Source organism: Chiloscyllium plagiosum, chromosome 9 (assembly GCF_004010195.1).
Source record: "Chiloscyllium plagiosum isolate BGI_BamShark_2017 chromosome 9, ASM401019v2, whole genome shotgun sequence".
Lineage (NCBI taxonomy): Eukaryota > Metazoa > Chordata > Chondrichthyes > Orectolobiformes > Hemiscylliidae > Chiloscyllium > Chiloscyllium plagiosum.
This window is the reverse complement of record NC_057718.1, coordinates 29337821-29359994: the sequence shown is the minus strand read 5'-3', so window position 1 is coordinate 29359994 and position 22174 is coordinate 29337821. Positions and strand designations below refer to the sequence as shown.

At 39.0% G+C, this 22174-nt stretch overlaps 2 protein-coding genes across 6 annotated transcripts in view; one reads left to right on the top strand and one right to left on the bottom strand.

Annotated features, from left to right (window-relative positions):
- The window catches only part of abcg5 (ATP-binding cassette, sub-family G (WHITE), member 5), a 35825-nt gene extending 31557 nt beyond the window's left edge, over positions 1 to 4268 (top strand). Inside the window, exons 12-13 of the mRNA XM_043695632.1 lie at positions 350 to 468; positions 2105 to 4268. Of these exons, the coding sequence (XP_043551567.1) occupies positions 350 to 468; positions 2105 to 2301 (316 nt within the window). The 3' untranslated portion in view covers positions 2302 to 4268. The remainder of the gene's footprint in view (positions 1 to 349; positions 469 to 2104) is intronic.
- A 2834-nt stretch (positions 4269 to 7102) lies between these two features.
- dync2li1 (dynein, cytoplasmic 2, light intermediate chain 1) overlaps positions 7103 to 22174 on the bottom strand; it is a 27116-nt gene continuing 12044 nt past the window's right edge. Inside the window, exons 9-14 of one of the 5 annotated variants that reach the window (XR_006312461.1) lie at positions 19882 to 19961; positions 19496 to 19566; positions 17286 to 17383; positions 14187 to 14279; positions 7432 to 7554; positions 7103 to 7246 (exon numbers count right to left, since the gene is read on the bottom strand). Coding sequence is in view for 4 of the 5 variants with exons in the window: in XM_043695634.1 (XP_043551569.1) it covers positions 7486 to 7554; positions 14187 to 14279; positions 17286 to 17383; positions 19496 to 19566; positions 19882 to 19961 (411 nt within the window). In the remaining variant the exon portion in view is untranslated. Of the gene's footprint in view, positions 7555 to 11948; positions 12153 to 14186; positions 14301 to 15609; positions 16399 to 17285; positions 17384 to 19495; positions 19567 to 19881; positions 19962 to 22174 lie in introns of those variants that run through there. The other 4 variants (XM_043695634.1, XM_043695635.1, XM_043695637.1 and 1 more) reach the window with 4 other exon arrangements.

Here is a 22174-nt window from a genome sequence, read left to right as displayed (position 1 = left end):
GAACGGCAGCAGTGACTTAGCGGTTTGTAAGGTGAGATTTGCCTATGGACTGATAAAGTGTGTGGCCTGGCACATAAATGGCAATACGGGTAGGAATGTGTAGTTGGTATTGCAAGGTAGTGTTAGCTGTGCCATCTCTGTGCTGTAGCACAGGTTTGTGGTTACTGGGTCACTACGTTGTTGGTGAAAGACTCTTAGAACAGTAGAAGTATATTTAGTATCTAAAGGAAATGATGAGTGAAATTAAGGGGATAAATGTGTGAATATATTGTATTTCAGAAAACTGGTAAATAAGCTGCTGTGAGGCAATATGATTTAATATTGACTTCCTTTAATTTTATAACCAAAGAAGTGCAGAAGACATGCCCGAACCATTCCAGTGGCTGAGTTACCTCACGTTTCAGAAATATGGAGTGGAAGTCCTGATGGTTAACGAATTTTATGGTTTAAATTTCACATGTGTCAATGGTGAGTGTTTAATTTGAGGGCTTAAAATGAAATAAAATGGGATGAACTTTGCACTTCATTTATATAAAATTAGCTTTGTTGCTGTAACGTTCAAGGTTGCCGACTTAGATTCAAGGTTACTCACTCACCTTCAAGGTCATTATTAAAGTAAGTAGAGCCATATGTTTTACAATTATTGCAAATCAGCAAGGGCATGTTTCACAAAACTTTGAATAATCAATTAAAAAATAAAACTAAACATGGGTTTTGCTGTGTCACAACTGGCTTGCAGAGTTTGCTTAAAAGATTTCATAGTTAAATACTAAGAGTTAACATGTTAAATAGCTCATTTAGAAATTGGATTCATAAATTGCCAGGTTTTTTTGTGGATTTGACAGTTTTGAAATGTAGTTTTTAAAATGACTTTTAAAATTGAAAGCTACATTTTTAATAGATGCACAAAAAAGGTTTGTATATAAGATATAAAATATTGATTCCATGGAAATTAAGTACAAAAGTTCTGACTTTCCTAATAAAGGCTGCTGGTGATGTAGAGTGAGAGTGTCAGAGTCCAGGGGAGCTTTTGGGTGGAGTGCTAGTCAGGGTGCCTGCATGATGGCATGGATCTGTTCTATCCGTCATGTCTGCATTTTCTGATTTAATTCCTGACTTAATCTGCACTTTTATCAAGATTTTCAATTTTCTCCCAAGTTCTTACCTCATCCTCATGTGTCTTAGAAAAATTTAACATTTTATATGTTCTTTATTTCATCACCTGATACAAAGATTATATCAGCCTTCCAAAAAAGCTCCCATTTTTCCCTGTAATTTGATTGAACTTCAGGTGACAGACCTTTTTGTTTATGATTCCAATGAAGTATTTATTCTTTTTTTTTCACTTCTGAAGAAGCATCCAATCCAGAACAACAATTTGCCTGTTCTGTTTGTAAATGATATTCTTTAAGGATATGGATTTATTGAAAAGTGATAAACATAATCTATTCTATGAACTAAGGAGTGCTTTGCTTTCAAAGATTTTGGTACCTCGCACAAAGATTAATTGCCTTATTGACAGAATATAGTCATGAATATCGAATCATCTTAAATTTAGAATATTAAAGTTAAGCAAAGCAACGTGATTCTGTGTTGAAAGGTGTGGTGAAATTTCACAGGGTTCTTCTTGTTCCCGATATTCCGTGCAACCTGTGAAACATGTCCAGTACTGATAAGTTATACAAGCGTACTTCATACAAGTACAGCTTTTGAACTTTCTCCCAGCTTGTTCGTTATCTCGTTAGTTGCAGTCTTAGATTGGTATAGTTTTGAAAGAATGCTAATTGATGCGGCTAAAATAACTTTTTGTAATATTTATTTTTATCACGTTGAAAATCATAATTTATTTGCACTAAGTAGGACCATCATTTACAATTGTTTCAACATTAACTAAGATAGATGATAACAAAAGGCCTTTTATCATGAAAAACATTTATGGCTTTTGTCAGAAGTAATTGTGCCAACTCGTATCGTGTTGTGACAAACTAATTGTAGTTTCATGGATAGGTATTATAGACAAAAGGTCGTACAAATTTTATTTATAATATGCAATATGAGATTCCAAATCACTAGTAACCGGTTGTTTTGATATTTCTACCCACAGGTGAACAGTCATCTCCTAACAACACAAACATTCCTTGCTGGTTTACACGAGGAATTCAGTACCTTGATTCAACATATCCTGGTGCACCTTCTAGATTCGTGTTTGATTTTCTAATGCTGTATGCTTTCTTGCCTGCTCTGGTTATCCTTGGCATTATTAGTTTCAAGGTTAGAGATTTAATCATCCAGAGGCACTGAGGACAAAAGGGCTGCATCTTGAGATGCTTACAACACTCCTGAAAGAATGTGAGGAACTTAATTATGGATCTTCCTTTTGATTGTTTGTTTTTCTCTTTTCCTTAAACTTCATCTGCTGAGGTATAGGTGCAGGGTTTGGTTGCCCCACCATACTTTGGACACTGCTAATATTGTCAGACTGGTCAACATAGCTCAGTCAGTTTAATCCTGTTCTCAAATATACATCACTTAGGGGGATGTTAAAGAAAGAAGAGCAGCCCTGACTGACATTTTACCCCCTTTTATTCCACCCTGACACCTTGCTTGCCACTTCAGATAAGATTGGCCTAGTACAGATTTGGAATCAATCTTAGGATGTTCTTGGTCTGTATGAATTAGCTTTATAACGAACATACTCACTAGGTCATGAGGAGATGGAAGAGATCCTTTACATTTAAATAGATTTGGAATTGGAACCTTCATATTTAAATGAAAAGTGATCTAGAGTGGACTTAGGTAATTTAAAAAAAAGTGGTGTGGCCCATAATATAGAATGCGGCATCAGGTCTGATAACTGGCCATTTAACACTGGTCTTAATGATTTTGGAAAATTATCCCCCCAGAAACCCAATTCTAAACATTCTGTGGCACAATGATATCAAATTGATGTCATAAGACTATTTTAACAAAAGATGTTATGTAAGTTCTTGTCTTTTAAATATAACAGATTTAATGTAGCTATTTGGCCATGATTTATTTTCATTTCATCTGGCAGGTTTTAAGTTGTAGAAATTTATTATTTAATGTAATATCCACCATATATTTTTAGCATAATTGTTTTGAAAATGTTTTTGAAGAGAGCACATTACTACATGATCAAGAAATGGTTTACATTTTCAAATTATATTGTGATTTGTAAAACAAATTGTGAGAATGTGTACATATCATAGGAAATAAAGCTCATTTATCCCAAGGGTATATTTTGAGGTACATTTTGCTTTATGTTCAGTTTAAGTTTTACTAGTTAGTCAGTATTTTTATGGATACAATTCTCAAATATTTGGTTAAATAGTTAATAGAAAGCTGTTCTTGTAAACTGCAATTAACTTCTTCTGTGAGGTTTTCCAGGCTCTAATTGAGGTGGTCTTTTGACATTTACAGTCAACAATTGATTGGCTGTAAAATTCTGAGAAATGTAAAGTGCTATAGAAAAGAAAAACTCTATTTCCTTTCTGTGTAAACAATTTGACAAACAGTCTAGTGTAGTTATCTGCCCAAAGATGGGTTCTCTGCTCATATTACTCCACCTCAAGGTCCTGCACTTTTCCTCTTTGATTTTGTATATGTGAGACTTTTATCAGTAGCCCTTAAGCTGTATGACAAAGGAAAAGAATACAAGATGGTTTCACTTGCTTTCAGTTGTTCCTTTAAAGTGTGACGATATTACGGCTTTAAGAGGTGCAGTTTGTCCTGCTTTTTCTTCCAAAGAGAGTTTGAGGCTGAGATAACAAGCAGTCTATTCCAAGCCAATAAACAGCTTATGAGGCCTTAGATTTTTTTTAACCCAAGGAACAATGAAGCATGAATGTGTGGATTTAGGCTTCTATAGAACCAAGTTTTAGTTTGGCTTTCTCAGTTAACTCAGCCACATTAAGGAGATTTAAACAATCCTTGGATGAACACATGGATGATGATGGGATAGTGTAGGGGGACAAGCTGAGAATAGTTCACGGATTGGCGCAACATTGAGGGCTGAAGGGCCTGTTCTACACTGTATTGTTCTATGTTCTTTCAGTAGTTGCTGGAGTCTTGAAGCTGGATATGGAAGCTGTTGTTTCTCTCTGTTACAGCTAAACGCTGAAGTTCTTTCTGTTGCCAGAACTGCAAGTGAGACGATCTATTTTATTGAATTTGCCTTTGTCAAAGTGCGCTTACGGCATGTTACTATATTGGAACGGTTGCTGTTTAGTAGTTAAATAATCTGTTATTTTATTAAGTTTTCCAATAGAGTTAAGTTATTCCAATTCTTTCTTTTGTTTGTATTTTAACTATAAGGTAAGAATAAAGTGTGTTTTGCTTAAAGCCGAGTAATATAACCAAACAAATTATCTCTGGAACACAGCAGCTTAAACATGCCTTTAAGTAAAAGTTAGGGTCTATACTATCCCATTGTTATATCTGAAGGGAGTTTGGTCTGGTTCATTACAAACGAGGGGCTCACCTAGTGTCATGAAAGCTGAAATTTCCTTCGCTTTCTCAGATAAAGGTATCTTTTTCAATAAGTCCAGCTTCGAAATACAAGTTGCTTGTCCCACCTTCTCAAGTCTTCCAGCTGTGGAATAGGACACAAAGGACCTCTGGCACATTTAGACTGTCCCTTCGGATATGGATGACTATTTATCCCTCTGGTGTTATGGGTCCTGAGGAGACTAAAGGGCCAAATACTGGATCTGCAAGTCCTGTTAGAGATGCTGCCTGCTGAAGTGGGCGGTGGACATATGGAAGCAAAATTCTCTGCTTGTAAGCAACTATTCTCACTTAATGTTCTAGCTCTTTTGCTGTCATCAGCCAAAAAATAACTGGTTCCACTGTTCACCAAAGTTTGTAAGTCTGAACATAAGACCTTTACCTGGGCTTGGTTATGAACTGAAAGAGGACATGAATGATCATCTTGACATCTCAAATGACAGCACTACTGTGAGTATGCTAATTCTGCATCTGTTACTTGTGTATGAAAAGAAGTTAGATCTCAAAAATCAGCTAATCAGAACCAGTTGTCTTCCTTGCTTTTCTCTAACTTCTTCCTTTTTCATTAGTGCCACTTTAGAGAATGAGTACCAACAATAGAAAGATCCTCAAATAGCCTTACCAGTCAGTTACACAAAGATGGATTATCTTGTTTTAATACAATAGTTCAACCTGCCTCTTATTGATCAGTTCTCCATCTCAACCTTTTTTTCATTTCCTGAACTTGCGCCTGTCCCTCAACAGGTATGAATTCATGTCATACTGTGTTGAATAGCATTGGAGCCTCTTGCTCTTCACACCCTATTGTGTTTTGGATAGCATTTTACAAGTTAGATGTACTTGACTGGGGCATTGAGTCTATTTAGAATAGAAGGAGCTGAAAGGGCCTCACTGAACACAGCAACAGCCAAACTTCACTCTAGATTTCCACACTAGGTTTCTGTTTGAGGCATAGATTGACGTAAACCTGTGTACAATTCCATTTCCTGATTTGAGTTTAGCGTTTCATCATTGTACCTTCTGAAAAAGCATGTAGTCTTAAATGTAACACATTTGCTGCAGAGAATACAGAAAAGTGCTTGTTCAAAGTAATTGGGGACACCTGTTCTTGGTGTCAAAGTATCAGTGTAAATAAGGTGATAACATTTGTTCACTTGTGGAATGTGTGGCAGTACTTCCTTCTCATGTCAGAGGCACATATTTCACAATAGGATGTAGAATAACTAAACTGCTGGATTATATCAAAAACTCTGAACAAAACTCATACTCAGTAGGAAAAAAAACTTGTAATTTAATAAACTGGGTGGAATATGCACATAATAGAACAATCCTGATGCATTTCCATGTATACAACACTGAGCAGATTTGTATTTATGAAGCTCGATTCCCTCATTATGACTGTGCTGGAATGTGAATGCCTCATTACCCTTAAAAGGCTAGGAAAAAACCGACATAGTAAGGAAATTGGAAGATGTTTAGGTGTGAGTGAGAGAGAGAAAACATTCTTCTATATATTACATTCACTGATTGAAGGGTTCAAGAGATGCAGAGACAAAGAGAGAGAGAGAGAGAGAGAGACAGAAGCTGATGGAAAATTAACCATTTATGGTCTGATTTGAGTGAACACTGGCTTGTCATGGATTGAATCTTTGTGTGTTATTTCTGGGAACTTGAGATCTGGGAATGTTATGAATTTAATTTGCATTCTGGGAATCCAAGATGACTTTAAAAGAAAAAGCCATTTTGTAGGATAATGATACTGAACATGTTAGCTGAGCAAGGTTACCTCATGACCTTTTCACTAGTCTCTTGTTATAATGTACTAGCCAAAGCAAATTGACTATTTGGCCTGGCTGGATCCAGGTTTCCCACTTTGATGTGCATGTAGCTTCCTCTGCAAACTTTTGCCATTTTATTGCTGTGATGGACTTATATGTGTGCGTCTGTGCAGGAGAGAGAGAAAAAATGCCTCTTTCCGTGCTATATCTATTTGATAATGGATGCTTTATTTCTGTTGATGTAAATATTGTTGGAAATCATAACTGGGTATTAACAGTTAGATGTAAGGGAGAGAAAATTCCTCAAGTAGGGCACTATAAGAAACCTGGGAGGACCCTCTTTCTGGTTTACTTTCTAATGAATAAACATTAAGCACGAGCACCTTTTCTTTATCCAGTTTTGTTTTATTTTTCTTGTTTATTCCCTGCAGAAATTGGTGTTTTTGTAATTTTAATACCAAATTCTGTATAAAGACAGCTTGTTTGCAGCAATAAGGGGAGTGGCCTGAGAGAGCTCTTGGGGGTAAGAGCTGGCACCACTACTCTGCTAATGGTTTTAGAATCTTAGCTCAAATCTGGCTTGTAGGTGTCTATGTTATAGTGTAACATTACTGCCATTGGTAAATAAAGGTAATTATTTAAACTTAACTGTCTCTAAGAGTTTTATATTCCTGACTGCCTGGGTCTCTAGACCAACAGTCTAGTAATTATACCACTCAGCCATCACCTCCTTTGAAGAGCAGAATTTGAAGCACCAAAAATTGTGGTGAATTATGGGGAGGTCTTGCTTCAATTAATTCATTTTGAATCATATTCACTTTATTTTAAAATTTTACAGGCACCAACACTTTGAAACAAGCCAAAAGTGTTACATGTTGACTCAGTCCTGTGTTTCTTGCTCTTGTAGTTATAAACATGAAGTCTCATCACTTTGATGAATTCTTGATGTTGAAAACAGGTAGTAAAGAAATTAAACATTTGTCATACTGAATATGAATTATTGAACATGAAAAAGATAAAAGTCACCAAAAAGTGAAGTAGATCTGAAATGTTAATATATATTTAAAAAGTAGTGATAGTATTTAAACATTTATAGAAAATTACTCGCTATAAATATATAAATTACCCATTGTCAGAACAAAACTGCAAAAAATGCTCCATGCAAATCCTTGAGGTGAAATTATCTTCGTATGTCAAACTGCATCTCTTTCCAAGATTTGGAAGCATTTCTTTTATACTGCTCAAGCTCCTGAAAAGATAAAATTTGAGGAACCATGTTTGTTGGCTCTGAAACAACGAGTACTACAAAAGTTGAATAATTCAGTAATAGAATTAAACAAGACAAATGATAACTATAATTCACAGGACAGTGTGTATGACTTTTTCTAAATTTAATCTCAGAGAAGTAAATGGCTAAATAATAAACTCAGACAGATTTCTACTGCACAGTAAAAATACTTCAGCCCATGGCATCCATGCTGGTCAAAAACTGCCTAATTATTTTAATCCCATTTTCTAACTCTTTGTCCATAGTCTATTATGCCTTGGCATTGCAAGTAGACATCTTGACAGCACTTGACATTCCAGTAATGATTGGTACAGAATAAAGGTTCCTGGTGGCTCCTTGGGCTCAGGAATGTTTACTAAGACATTGAGCAGAGAAAGGTAACAGTCCAGATCTCCTGGAAGTAAGGCTTGCCAATAGAATTATCTGGTGAAGCTAACTCCAAGACAATATATTGAATACTAAATTCCAAGGATGAGAATGAGGAGCAGATTTTTTCACTAGTAATTATATAATAATATGTACTAGTATGAGTTATAATTATTGATGCCCTCAAACGCTGTTAATTGGGTGAAAATCTGATCTTCATTCTCATCCTTGGAATCTGGATTTTTAGAGTACTGTACTAACTCAGGAAGCCTGATCGAAAAAAAAATTGTTATTGAATATCAAAATAGATATTATTCATGGCTTACCTGGGCTAGTCCCAGCCAAGGACAAATGGATCTGCAGACCCATCTCTTACTGTACAGGGAGGCAGGGAGAGGAGGATGGAGCTGAATCAAAATGGAATCAGGAGGGGAAATAAAGCACTCCACACCCTGTGGTGTCTACCTCTCTCTAAAGGCATATAAAATATTGCTGGACCACATGTTTCCTCTCCAAGGGCAGCTGGGTAGAATACAGCCGTGGAATCGGGGCAGACAGCCAGTTGAAACAAACCCCATCACTGCATCTGCTTTTTTTTCCCCAGAAGTGCTCTTAAACACAACTGCCCGGTTCTTTACCCTCCATTACCAAATCATTGTGATATTTTGTTTTTAACTACTGACCATCGCCTGTACATCATCTATGTAGTCAGTTGGATCATTAAAGGCAGAGGAGAAAGTGAGGTCTGCAGATGCTGGAGGAGATCAGAGCTGAAAATGTGTTGCTGGAAAAGCCCAGCAGGTCAGGCAGCATCCAGGAAACAGGAGAATCGACGTTTCGGGCATAAGCCCTTCTTCATGGCTTACCTGGGCTAGTCCCAGCCAAGGACAAATGGATCTGCAGACCCATCTTTTACTGTACAGGGAGGCAGGGAGAGCAGATTCCTGAAGAAGGGCTTATGCCCGAAACGTCGATTCTCCTGTTCCCTGGATGTTGCCTGACCTGCTGCGCTTTTCCAGCAACACATTTTCAGCTCATTAAAGGAAGAGCCCCATTAAGGGCAATGCAAACAATCAAAAATGAGGAGGAGGTAGGGAGAGGGGAAAAGCACTCAATCAAAATGGAGTCGGATGAGAAGATAAAGCACTGTGGTGTTCATCTTTCTCTATAGGCATCGAAAGCATTGGTGGACACTGTATGCTTCCTCTACAAGGACACTCAGGCACAATCATAGCCGAAGAGGGCAGTCAGTTATCATGCACAACTGAGTGATCTTCCCACCACCAAACTCAGTCTGTGTTTTGTTTTCTAATCAGTCTGTCCAGAAATGTCACCACACACTACTGATGCAAGTGGGATTTGAACCCAGGCCTATTCGTCCATAAGCAGGGACACTACCAGTGTGCCATGACAACCCTTGGGTATGCTTATAAAGGGCTCAGGTGAGGAGGTCCAGCCAAGCAGGCTATTGCCTGTTACAAAGGGGAACTCACACTGAATAAACTCCACAAGAATGGCACTTGTAGGGGTTTTCACATGTATTAGTAGGTTGTCTGAATTGGATGCCTAGCATGGTCCCAGTCTAGGTTGACAACTTAAGTAGCTGTGAAGAAACAATAATTAGGGGTTGAAATCCTAAAGAAAAATTAATTAAATCAACAGACCATAAGTTTTGTTTTCTTTATGTTTACCGTAGTAGCCACTGAACCTGTTCACAACAAGCTGCCAAAGTACTTTAACGGCATGGTGGCTCAGTGGTTAGCACTGCTGCCTCACAGTGCCAGGGACCCGGGTTCGATTCCAGCCTCGGGTGACTGTCTGTGTGGAGTTTGCACATTTTCCCTATGTCTGTGTGGGTTTCCTCCGGGTGCTCTGGTTTCCTCCCACAGTCCAAAGATGTGCAGGTTACGTGAATTGGTTATGCTAAATTTCCTGTAGCGTTAGGTGCATTAGGTAGGGGGAATGGATCTGGGTGGGTTACTCTTCGGAGGGTAGGTGTGGACTAGTTGGTCCGAAGGGCCTGTTTCCACACATTAGGGAATGGAATCTAAACAAAATAACACAAACTTACTAGAGAAGATTCAACCCTTTATTCCCCCATAACAGTTTACAGATAGTCAAACATCAATAGAATGTCAGGTCTCTCTCTACTCTAAAGCTGGCACTGCTTTAAATCAGTTTAATTTTAGTGTACATTCCTGAAACCATTAAACAAGCTGCTAAGTGAGCTCATATATTACCAGAGATGACTCCTTAAACCCATATCTTCAACAGTTGTAAGATGCCGTTTCTGACAGCCTCTTGCTTGTGGAGTTTTCTTCTAAGCAACTCAGGACTTTTTTTTCCCCTCAGTCCTGATTGAATCAACAGCTAATAACAACACTACTGGTGTTAAGGGCCTCTTCTCTGACTGAATCTGCACAGTGCCTGCCTTCACCTGGACTGTTATGATCTTTTATGTGACTGGATTCCTGTCTTGAGGCACCTTGGTACCACATACAGAACAAATCTAAAGTGAAACTAAAAATCACATTTTGCCATCTTAATGGTCAAAATTCAAGTTAAACATTGTTTTTCTACCTTAGTCCTCAAACAAAAATATGCATTATAAACCTGCATCATGCAATTACAAACTGAAAACAGTACTGAAGTTAAACACACAAAGTCACAACAGTATGGGAATAAGCAACAAAATTCAAGGGTTACAGGACAAAGACAGGGAAATACAGTTCAGAGTCATCATTGAACAGTGGAGAAGAATCAATGGCCTTAATGCCTGCTTCTACATCTTATCATCTCATTGTACCTTTAGAAAGAGGGATCATACTGCAAGCAAATTTTCACGAAGTTGGATTCTGGATTTAACCAACATACCTTAATCCAGCCAAAAATAAATGTTTTTGGTGCGGTTTCCAAGCAAGTCTCATTTATATTCTCCTAATTTCTATCAAAACTGAAGTTTACATTTCTATCTTAATACTTAGAAAACCAGCACTGACAAGCTACATATCCATCAAAGCTATGAATTTTATTTTACAATCTAGTTGTTTGCTGCATTTTTATTGTAAACTAACATACACTGTCAAGTGTTAAACACGCAATTCATTTAATGGATTACAAAAGAGATAATGCAACGGGTTACTAAAGGACAAGGAAGATATTTTGGTATCTTGCACAGCATTATTGCATCTAATCAAAGCCAAGTCATTTTACTTATCTTACTGAAATTTGACACTGTTCAGGACGGACACACACCAAAGCGGAGAGTATTACAGAGCAACAGTGGATAGTAGTTCATAAGATATAGGAACAGAGTTAGGCCATTTAACACGTAGAGTCTGGTCTACCATTCGATCATGGCTGATTTGCTCCTCACCTCAAATTTTCCTGCCTTCCTTCCATAAACCTTCAAACCATTACCAATTGAAAATCTGTCTAACTCCTCCTTAAATTTACTCACTGTCCCAGCATTCACCGCACTTTGAGATAGCAAATTCCACAGATTCACAACCCTATGGGAGTAGTTTTCCTCTACTCTTTTAAATTTGCTACCCCTTATCCTAAGACTATCACGTCTTGTCTAAGAGTGCCCCACAAGAGGATGCATCCACTCCATGTCTATTTTATCCATATCTTTTATCATCTTAAATACCTCAATTTGATCTCCCTTCAGTCTTCTAAATTCCAAAGAGTACAGGCCTAAATTGTTCAATTTCTCTTCATATGACAAACATCTCCAGGATCAATCTAGTGACCGTCCTCTGAATTGCCTCCAATACCACTGCACATGCATGGACACTATGGGCAATTTACCATGGCCAATCCACCTCATCTGTACATCTTCGGATTGTGAAAGGAAATCAAAGCAAACCCACGCAGACACAGGAGAACTTAAACTCCACAGAGACAGTTGCGCAAGGTGGAAGCGAACCTGGGTCCCTGGCTGTGAGGCAATAGTACTATTCACTAAGTCACCGTGCCACCCCATAGATCAGGAAGAGGAGAATGTGGCTGCCAAATTCAGTTGGGGCAGACAGGTCATATTTGGGCAGATCCTGTGTGTTGGCAGCAGCCTGCACAGTTTCTCAGGATGTGATCGGGGCAGGTGGCAGCTCTGGCGGACAGCTGGTCAATCAAGGGTCCCTACTGTAGATCTTGGACAGTGGCCTGGAGAGAGGCCAAAAGTTGGGAGGCTGCAAGCAAATCAGAGAGAAGGAGGTTATGCCAAAGTGGCACTAACTAGGTCAAGTAAGGTTCTACAGAAAGCTAATCTCACAATGCTCAATGGATTTCTGGTCCTAATGACTTACTGACATTAAAATGCAAGAAACGCTAAATGGGACAACTTTAAATGCAAATATCCTATATAAACAGTCAAAATTATTCATTTTAAATATGCATTAGACCATCAATAAAATATTCAGAAAGAAAGAAGCATGACATTTCAGATAAATTGAAGTAATCAAAAATAATTACAGACGATAAACTTGAAGGGGTTATTAAACTTTTGTTCAAGGCTACACTCACATGAAATGGTTTATCCAATTTGAGTTCATAGTACAACGGGATCACGAAATCTTGATCATTCAAGCATAATTATACAGCTATTTACCTTTGGACGGAGTATTGATTGACTTTACGGAAGGTAACTAGGGAACAATGCACCACATGAACTGCAGTAGAAAAACCCCAATTGACCTCTTTAATTAACTGACAAGCTTTCAAAGGAAGAGTCAAAAACAACTCTTGATAGAGTGATTCTGGTCAATTAATATACATGTCCTGAGAAGTAAACCTATAGTACAAGCACAAAGGTATGAATCATCATTTCAACTTTCACCCAGGTATTTTGCAATAATGCTTGATAAATTTCAATTACGTTAGCCAAATGTTTGGATGTTAAACTTTTGGATGTTAAATAAACTGACCACAGTGCACAAGTTGATTTATTAGGTACACCTAAAGATGAATAAAGTTGTATTCAAGTTACATGGCATGGTACAAATCATAACATACTTCTAAAAAGATAGTTATCACAAATCGATACAAATAAAGCAATAAGATGCAAAAGAAAGTGGTGTCAAAACTAATGGCAGAAGTTTTTTTTTTACTATGTATACAAAGAGAAAACACAATTAAAAGTAAATGTGGTCTATTAAACACAGATTCAAGTAAAAAAAAATTAAAAATAAGGAAATAGCAGACTTGCTAAATGAACAGTTTGGATTTAGGAGCAAATATTTTATTTGGATTTCCTCTTTTAAATTACTTTCTGCTCTCATGACAGTGAAAAGGAGGAGTTTTCTTAAAATAAAGCTACATTGTGTCCCATCACACCAGAAATTAAGAACCATCCAGAAGGCCACGTAGTGTGTGAAGGCTTCTTTCAGAAAGAATCAGATGTTTTGGGGAAAAAAGGTCTTTAACAGTGGTAGTGCAGTTTAGCAGTTTGCAAAATAGGGCCTAATAGTGACTTAATGACAGTAAGACGAAAGTTACAGAAACACAAGGGTATGGAAGAGGAGTTAAGAAATGAGTGAGCTGTATTAGCAGTTTAAGGGTCTCAGAAAGTGACGTTAATGATAGAAATAGCATTGAGTGAAATATGCTGAAAAGAAACCAATTAGAGCTGTGCAATCGAACAAGGAACTTTAAAGTAGATACGGCTGTTCCTTCACTGAAGTTTGAAGGTCATTGTTGAGGGTAAAAGCGTTCAATCTGCTATAATGGGTGTTTCGTGAATGCAAATTTGCTATAACGCAATTGACGAATTGGGGATGCTGTTTCTAAAGCATGAACTTTTAAAGCATGTATTGGCTATAACATGATTCCGGCTCTATTAGTTTAAATGGTGCTGCTATTACATGATTTTCTTATAACACAGGATTGCATGAGAATGGAATTACCGCATTATAACAGAACTGACTGGACTTGCGATAACACCATTTCAAACACACCGATCAGGCTCTTGTGCCTGCGCTGCCATTCAATAAGGTCATGGCTGATCTGCACACTCCACATTCTTGCTTATCCCCGAAAACCTTTCACCCCCTTTCTTATCAAGCACCCTGGAGTTCCTTTGCTATTAGTACATGGCAGTCTCTTGTGAACATATTCAGCGACTGACCACCAACTAGCAAATTTGAAACTTATGGTTTATCAGGCAAGGTTTCACTTTGGAATACTGGAGAAATCCGATTGCAATCATTCTGAATCATAAAGGTTACCTGATCCTTCTGTGCCCTCATTGCATCCACTTCAGGTTCAGCATATTGTGGGTTTTTAGCAGGATCTTCCACATATTTCAATTCGCTGGTATTCTATACGTTCAAAGCAATTTGCTAAAATTAAAATTAAATAGCTATAACTGCAATACAAGAATTAAGGTTTCGGAATTTCTATGTCAAATTAATACTCAACAGTTGCGCTGAATATGTGTACTAACATTAAACCATTCAGTACTCTGCACAGGAAGGTGGCAGTAAAACTGAAAAGCTGTTTGAGGAAAGAACAGAAATGACTAAAGATGTTGCCAATAAATAAGTATCAAAGAGCTTTTGATGACATGGAGAAAGGTAGCACCTTGGAAGGGTTTAGGAACAGAAACCTAAATGTCTAATCTAAATCCATCTTCATAATACAAAGAGACCCTGATTATGAACACTCAACTTTAAAACTACACCACTTTCTGAGTTTGTGTTTGTAAGACCTGGCAAACTAACTTTTCCTGTACTTATCAATGGCTCCTTTATATTGTCCTGTATTGTATTTGGACTTGTGAACGAATCAACTTGGGTACAGACTCAAAAACAGAACCTGTTCACAATCTGGGGACTGTCTGTACAATGTTCATATTGTCTTCAGCATGTGCACTTTGAAATAGCTAAGGAGTAAATATTTTATATGGATACCCTTCAGCAAAATTATCATTTTCTGCTCTAGTGACATCAAAGAGAACATCCAATCTTTCAAAATCTGTACTTAGATAGCACTCATCGTATTAAAGGTCTCTAACCTAGGTCCCCCTCTAACGACATTGTAGGTTTACCTACAGCAAATATACTGCAGAAATTAAGGCAGGCAGCTCACCAGTAACTTGTCATGGGCAACTAGGGATGGGGATATCAATGAACAAATGAAGAAAAGCATACTATGAACTACATTTAAAGTCCTATAATTGTTGTGACACAGGCAAATGCAAGAATCTTTCATCAGCAGTAATCCATAAACAGGCACAAAACAAATAATTTTTTAAAAAACTTAGCTAATTGGGAAATAGGTAGAACATTGGCTTGTCCATCCTCAGCCTCCTCCATTGCTGCAGTGAATCAGATCGCATAATGAAGGAACAACACCTCATCTTCCACCTAGGCAGCCAATAGCGTGGAGGACTTAATATTGAGTTCTCCAATTTCAAATAATCTTTTCACCTATCCCCTGGCTCTCTTTCCAACCCAGCCTTCTCACTTCCATTCCATTTTTCACCTCACTATCTCCCCAACCCCTTTCTCTCCTCCCCACCTCTTTGACCTGACCCTACCCCTCCATCTTCCTTCCCAGCTATTTGCTCCACCATTTCCACTGACCTATCACAATAACACCCACCCTGCATCCACCTATCGCTACCATACCTACCCACTCCCTTCCTCTATTTATTTGAGCTCTATTCCTCTTCCCCAATTCTGGTGAAGGGTCTCGACTCAAAATATCGACTTCTCCACCTCCTGATGCTGCCTGGCTTGCTATGTTCTTCCAGGCTCCTGTTTGTCTATTTTAGATTCCAGTAACTGCAGTCTTTTTGTCTCGAATATTGGCTTGAGCATCATATTGTTTTAGTGTGATGTGAAAATTTGCATATCCACTTAAGCTGATACAATAAATGGACAGGATCTTGTCTGAACATCATTCCATCCAAAAATTACTTTGGGGTTGTCATGAAGCCCCTTACCGGACATTCATTAAAACGACTGCACCTATTTGAGAGAAGAGCAAATAATTGGAAAAATTGGCCCTGGAGAAATACTGGCCTTCGGGCCACCTCAGCAATTCATCAAGTTGAGACCCTCTCAATTCTTAAGGTCCTTAAAGTGGTCAGTAAGTGGCTAAAGAGGCCATTAGAGCTTCAACCCACTATTGAGTCCAATTTCCTGTCTTCTCAACAAGTAGGATAAATGGCCGGTTTCTTGACTGGAAAATCAGGGTGACTTGCTGGTCAGGTTGGGCTGTTAGTGAAGGTCTCTTATTATCCCAAGCTGGGACCAATCAGGGCATGGATGGGTGGGGCAAAGAGATGGCCACAGAAAGCCATTCTGTTCCTGGCTCCGACCTCTCCCCTCAGCTCTCCTCTCCACGAGACCTGACTTACCAACTCACTATCAGCCCCTTTGAAAATTGGCCTCCGAAGGCAATCTGTAGGATCCCTGATTGGCTGGCAAAGGTCTGGAAGACAGGATGTCAATGTTAAGACCTATGATTCACCAAAAACCTCAACAGTCAGTTTTTAAACCAGCTGATTTGAACTCAATCTGGCGAGCTTTCTCATAAGATTTAGGGTTAAAGAAGGCCATTCAGCCCTTTGCGTCAGCTTCACCATTCAATGAGATCAAGGCTGATTTGATAATCCCCAAACTTTTCTCCATTACCCTTAATTCCCTTACTGATCAAAAATCTGTCCATCTTAGCCTCAACAGCTTTCTGAGGAAAAAAAAACACAGATTCCCAATCCTGAGTGAAGAAATTCCTCCTAGTGCCTTGTATAGTTTTATCAAAACCTCCCTACTTTTATGCTCCCTTTGAAAGAAAGGCTAACATTCCATTTGCCTTCCTCATTACCTGCTGAAATTGGATACTAGATTTTTGTGATTCTTGGATGAGAACTTACAAATCCTTCTGTTCCATAGCTTTCTGCAGTCTTTCTCAATTTAAATAATATGCAACTCTTCTATCATTTCTATCAAAGTGTATAACCTCACATTTCACCACAATTTATTCCATTTGCTAAGTTTTTACCTCGTTAGTCAGATGGTCAGATAGTCAGATGCCAGTGAACATGTCTAAACGCATACCAAACATGTCTATACAGATTACAGAATTAGATTTCAGCCCGTATCAGTGACAAGTATTTTCTCATGAGATACACACAATCAAGTACACAATAATGCTCCTCTAAATTGGTCTCAATTATAGTTCAGCCTTTACTGCAGCTGACAATAATATTTCCAGTTATGAAATAAATTTTGTACTTAGAAATAATATAGTTAACAGAGCAGCTTAAAGAAATCTGCAGGCAGGAAAATAATGCTTTGGACCATTAGTTTACAGGTTACCTCAGATGGAAACAGCTTTTCATATACTTTCTTCCACAGATCAACAGGATTCCGTGCATTTATCTTCCCTAAGTCAATTTCAGTAGCTGGTGGAGACCCTGTGCATATATTAAAAAAACATATATGATATATGTTAGAAAATACCCATGATTCTACCATAGTATTTGATGGCAGATTTAATAACATAATTCTTGCTCATCAAATTAAATCTACCCCCTGATGCTAATGCATTTTTGGATTTTTAAGTCAGAGTATAATGTTGAATATACAAGTAATAGCAACTAAAAAGCCAACTTTTAAGCATGAAACATCTGTAAGTACACAGCAGGTATTTGTTTAGGGTGATACTGAACTCCACAGACCAGGAGAGCCCCAGGTTTGATTTTTCACTCTCTGCTGATTTTGCCTAGGATGTAAGAATTAGCAATAATACAGAGTTCATTTCAAGTCAATGAACTTCAATCAAATTTCATGACAGAAAACTCACTGACCTCAAACTCAGACAAAGTTTCTCTCTCCACAGATCCTACCAGATCTGCTGGGTATTTTATAAGTATTAAGACATATTTTTGGTCAATTAAAGCAGATACAAAAATGCTTTGTGTTAAGTACAAACTAAATAACAAAGAAATTGACCCTTAAAGCACCCACTCTCTTCAACTACTATATTAACTTCTTTTCTCTCCAAGAGACTCAAATATACCATTTCCTCCACACTCCATGCTGTTTTGCAAAACTCTGTACTAGTTTGGCTTCCACTCTCACCACTCACAGCTATACACATGATACTCTGGGCTTCTTTCTGCAATATTCCTGGTCCCTGGTCACTCTCAGCTTGATTGATATGGTACACAGTTAACAGTGGAATAATAGCATATGCAGTCAACTTTATTCAGGTTTCCACTGATTATATTGATAGGCTTTATATCTTATAACATCTAAATAGGAAACTCCTGCCTTGGGAGTATGTTCTAAGCAATTAACATACTTTGTCTTTACTTGCTCCTAGCCATTGGCATTCTGTAGTTTACATCTAAATAGCAAGTGGATCCTCGAGCTGACGTAGATGCAGGTAGAAGGTCTTCCTTTAACTTTTGTCCTATCACCAAGCCCGGCTTATTTGAGTAACAGAAAGGTCTTGACTTCTTAAAAATTCTTATCATGGAATTCAAATTTCTGCAATGATATCACTCTTCCCTATTTCCCTTTCTCTGGGCTCTTCCAAATTTGATGTCTTGCACATCTCCAGTCTTAATGCTCCATTATTCCCCCCCACATGTCTTCAACTGGCTTCCCCCAAAGCACTGCAATTTCTCCCAAGTATATCTATCCCCCTCTACTCCTTTAAGATGATCACTAAATCCTCTGTGAACAATATTTTTGTCACCTGTTCTAAGACTTCAATGTCGTTGGGATGTTTCACTATGTTGCACATACTATGTAAATGCAAGTTGTTGTTCTTCTGAAGTTTTGTAAATGCTTCATTATCAATGCACAGTTTGCTGGACTTCATGGTAACATTGGTCTGTTTTGAATATTTAAAACAAGCTTAAATGTATAGAGTAAATAGAAATTGTTCCTAAAATATAATAATTATGGGATAAATACAATAAAAACACATACTACTAAAATAAGTAACAACAAAAAAAAAGAAATTCTAGGAGTTGAACATTGAGCTTCCTTTTCATCTATTCAAAAATAGGCAAACATGTAATGCCACAATAAAAGAATTGTGGCCAAAAACCATTTAAATAGTTATAAATAATTTCTGGGGCTTTATAAAGGCTGTGGTGCAAAATATTATTTTAACTCAAAAATACAACTGGCTGGTAGATTATAAACAAAGGAAACTTTAGGGCTGTTTGTCCAGTTTTCGGATTTGTGAAGGTACTGTTATTATTAGAGGAGCTTGTCCTTTTGTGACAAGAGATCAGTGACCTCACTGAATGATAAAAAGGCTTTTTTTTCCCCCTAGGAACCTGTTTTTTTCCAAGTCACATCACTAAAACTAGGCAAGACAAATTATGCCCAGTCACAGGAAAATCATGAAGTGAATCCCAAGGAACAACTTTCTATTTTTGATCTCCTTTCTTATAGAAATAGAGGTTATGTCAGCTAGAACCTGAATCCCAATTACATTATTATAATTAATTCAGCCCTTACTATTATAAATTACCATATGCTAAAATAGTTTTCAGTTGCTTACTTACCAATCAGACTCAGTGAATCCAGACCAGCCGGAACAAACAGTGGCTTATTGTACTCAACAGATACTGCTTTGCTGCAAAACACAAAAGAACATTAGCAATCTTGAAGAATGGCATGGTTATTTTTAGTTAAGTGTTTGGGCTTTGTAAAATCATGGAAAGGGGGCAAAGAAAAACTGCTGGCTGTGCAGGAGGCTCCCTTCCTATTTCATTCAACTGTGCTTTTTGGGGTGAACGATCAAAATTATCAGATGGAAATCCATGAATGTTACAAGAATGACAGGTTTTGTGTAGCAGTCCATTTTCAAGAATGATACCATATCTCTTATTTCCACTATTAATTTAAGTAGTCATCATACAAGCACTGACATAAAATACATGCTGCTCACCTTCTGTCAGTACCGAATGCCAAATGATTCAGGATAGTCCGCATTTTAGATATTGTGCTTTCCATTTTATTGCTGAAAAACTGAATATATGATACATGATTTGACATGAATGTTCCTCCTCTAATTTCCAACTAAATCATAAGGCCACAAGAAAGATTAAAAATAAACAAAAGAAAAATATTTTTGAGTGTTGAGTATATATTTCTTTATTTTCCTCTAAAGATCTGGTGGCAGGGCTTCCAGGATATTATTTCCAAATAGCATCGTCCTAAATGTTGGAATGAAGGTTAAGAATATTTCATGAAATAGATTTATCAATATTTCTCAAACAAATTCTTATTGATTGCAAGCTCAGAGCATTAAAGTACAATTTTTTTTAAAAAGGGCAAAACTAGCAATCTGACTCAGATATCCCAAACAGATTCTGGATTAGTGGTGCTGGAAGATCACCGCTGAAGCCAAACGCCAACTCGAGGCCACCTCTTCCTACTTCCCCCTTGACCATGACCCCACCCCATCACCAAACCAACATATCCCAGACCATACAGAACCTCATCACCTCAGGAGATCTCCCACCCACAACTTCCAACCTCATAGTCCGGGAACCCCGCACTGCCCGGTTCTACCTCCTTCCCAAGATCCACAAGCCTGACCACTCTGGTCGACCCATTGTCTCAGCATGCACTTGCCCCACTGAACTCACTTCTACCTACCTCTACACTGTCCTATCCCCTCTTGTCCAGGAACTCCCCACATACGTTCAAGACACCACCCACACCCTCCACCTCCTCCAAGACTTCCGTTTACCCGGCCCCCAACGCCTCATCTTCACCATGGATATCCAATCCCTCTACACCTCCATCTGCCATGACCTGGGCCTCCAAGCCCTCCGTTTTTTCTTCCCCCGACGTCCCCAACAGTACCCTTCCACCGACACTCTCATTCGTTTGGCCGAACTGGTCCTCACCCTTAACAATTTCTCCTTCGAATCCTCCCACTTCCTCCAGACCAAAGGGGTAGCCATGGGCACACGTATGGGCCCCAGCTATGCCTGTCTCTTTTTGGCTACGTAGAACAGTCAATCTTCCGTAATTACACCGGCACCACTCCCCACCTCTTCCTCCGCTACATTGATGACTGCATTAGTGCCACCTCGTGCTCCCGCGAAGAGGTTGAGCAATTCATCAACTTCACCAACACATTCCACACTGTCCTTAAATTTACCTGGATCATCTCTGACACCTCCCTCCCCTTCCTGGACCTCTCCATCTCCATTAATGACGACCGACTTGACTCTGACATTTTTTTACAAACTCACCGACTCTCAAGCTACCTGGATTACACCTCTTCCCATCCTACCTCTTGCAAAAATGCCATCCCGTATTCCCAATTCCTCCACCTCTGCCGTATCTGCTCCCAGGAGGACCTGTTCCACCACACAATACACCAGATGGCCTCCTTCTTTAGTGACCGCAATTTCCCGTGGTTAAAGATGCCCTCCAACGCATCTCGTCCACATCCCGCACCTCTGCCCTCAGACCCTACCCCTCCAACCGTAACAAGGGCAAAACGCCCCTGGTGCTCACCTTCCACCCTACTAACCTTTGCATAAACCAAATCATCTGCCGACATTTCCGCCACCTCCAAAAAGACCCCACCACTTGGGATATATTTCCCTCCCCACCCCTTTCCGCCTTCTGCAAAGACCGTTCCCTCAGTGACTACCTGGTCAGGTCCACGCCCCCCTACAACCCACCCTCCCATCCTGGCACCTTCCCCTGCCACCGCAGGAATTGCAAAACCTGCGCCCACACCTCCTCCCTCACCTCCATCCAAGGCCCTAAAGGAGCCTTCCACATCCATCAAAGTTTTACCTGCACATCCACCAATAGCATTTATTGTATCCGTGCGGTCTCCTCTACATTGGGGAGACTGGACGCCTCCCAGCAGAGCGCTTTAGGGAACATCTCTGGGACACCCGCACCAATCAACCATACCGCCCTGTGGCCCAACATTTCAATTCCCCCTCCCACTCTGCCGAGGACATGGAGGTCCTGGGCCTCCTTCACCGCCACTCCCTCACCACCAGACGCCTGGAGGAAGAATGCCTCATCTTCCGCGTCAGAACACTTCAACTCCAGGGCATCAATGTGGACTTCAACAGCTTCTTCATTTCCCCTTCCCCCACCTCACCCTAGATCCAAACTTCCAGCTCAGCACTGACCCCATGACTTGTCCTACCTGCCTATCTTCTTTTCCACCTATCCACTCCACCCTCCTCCCTGACCTATCA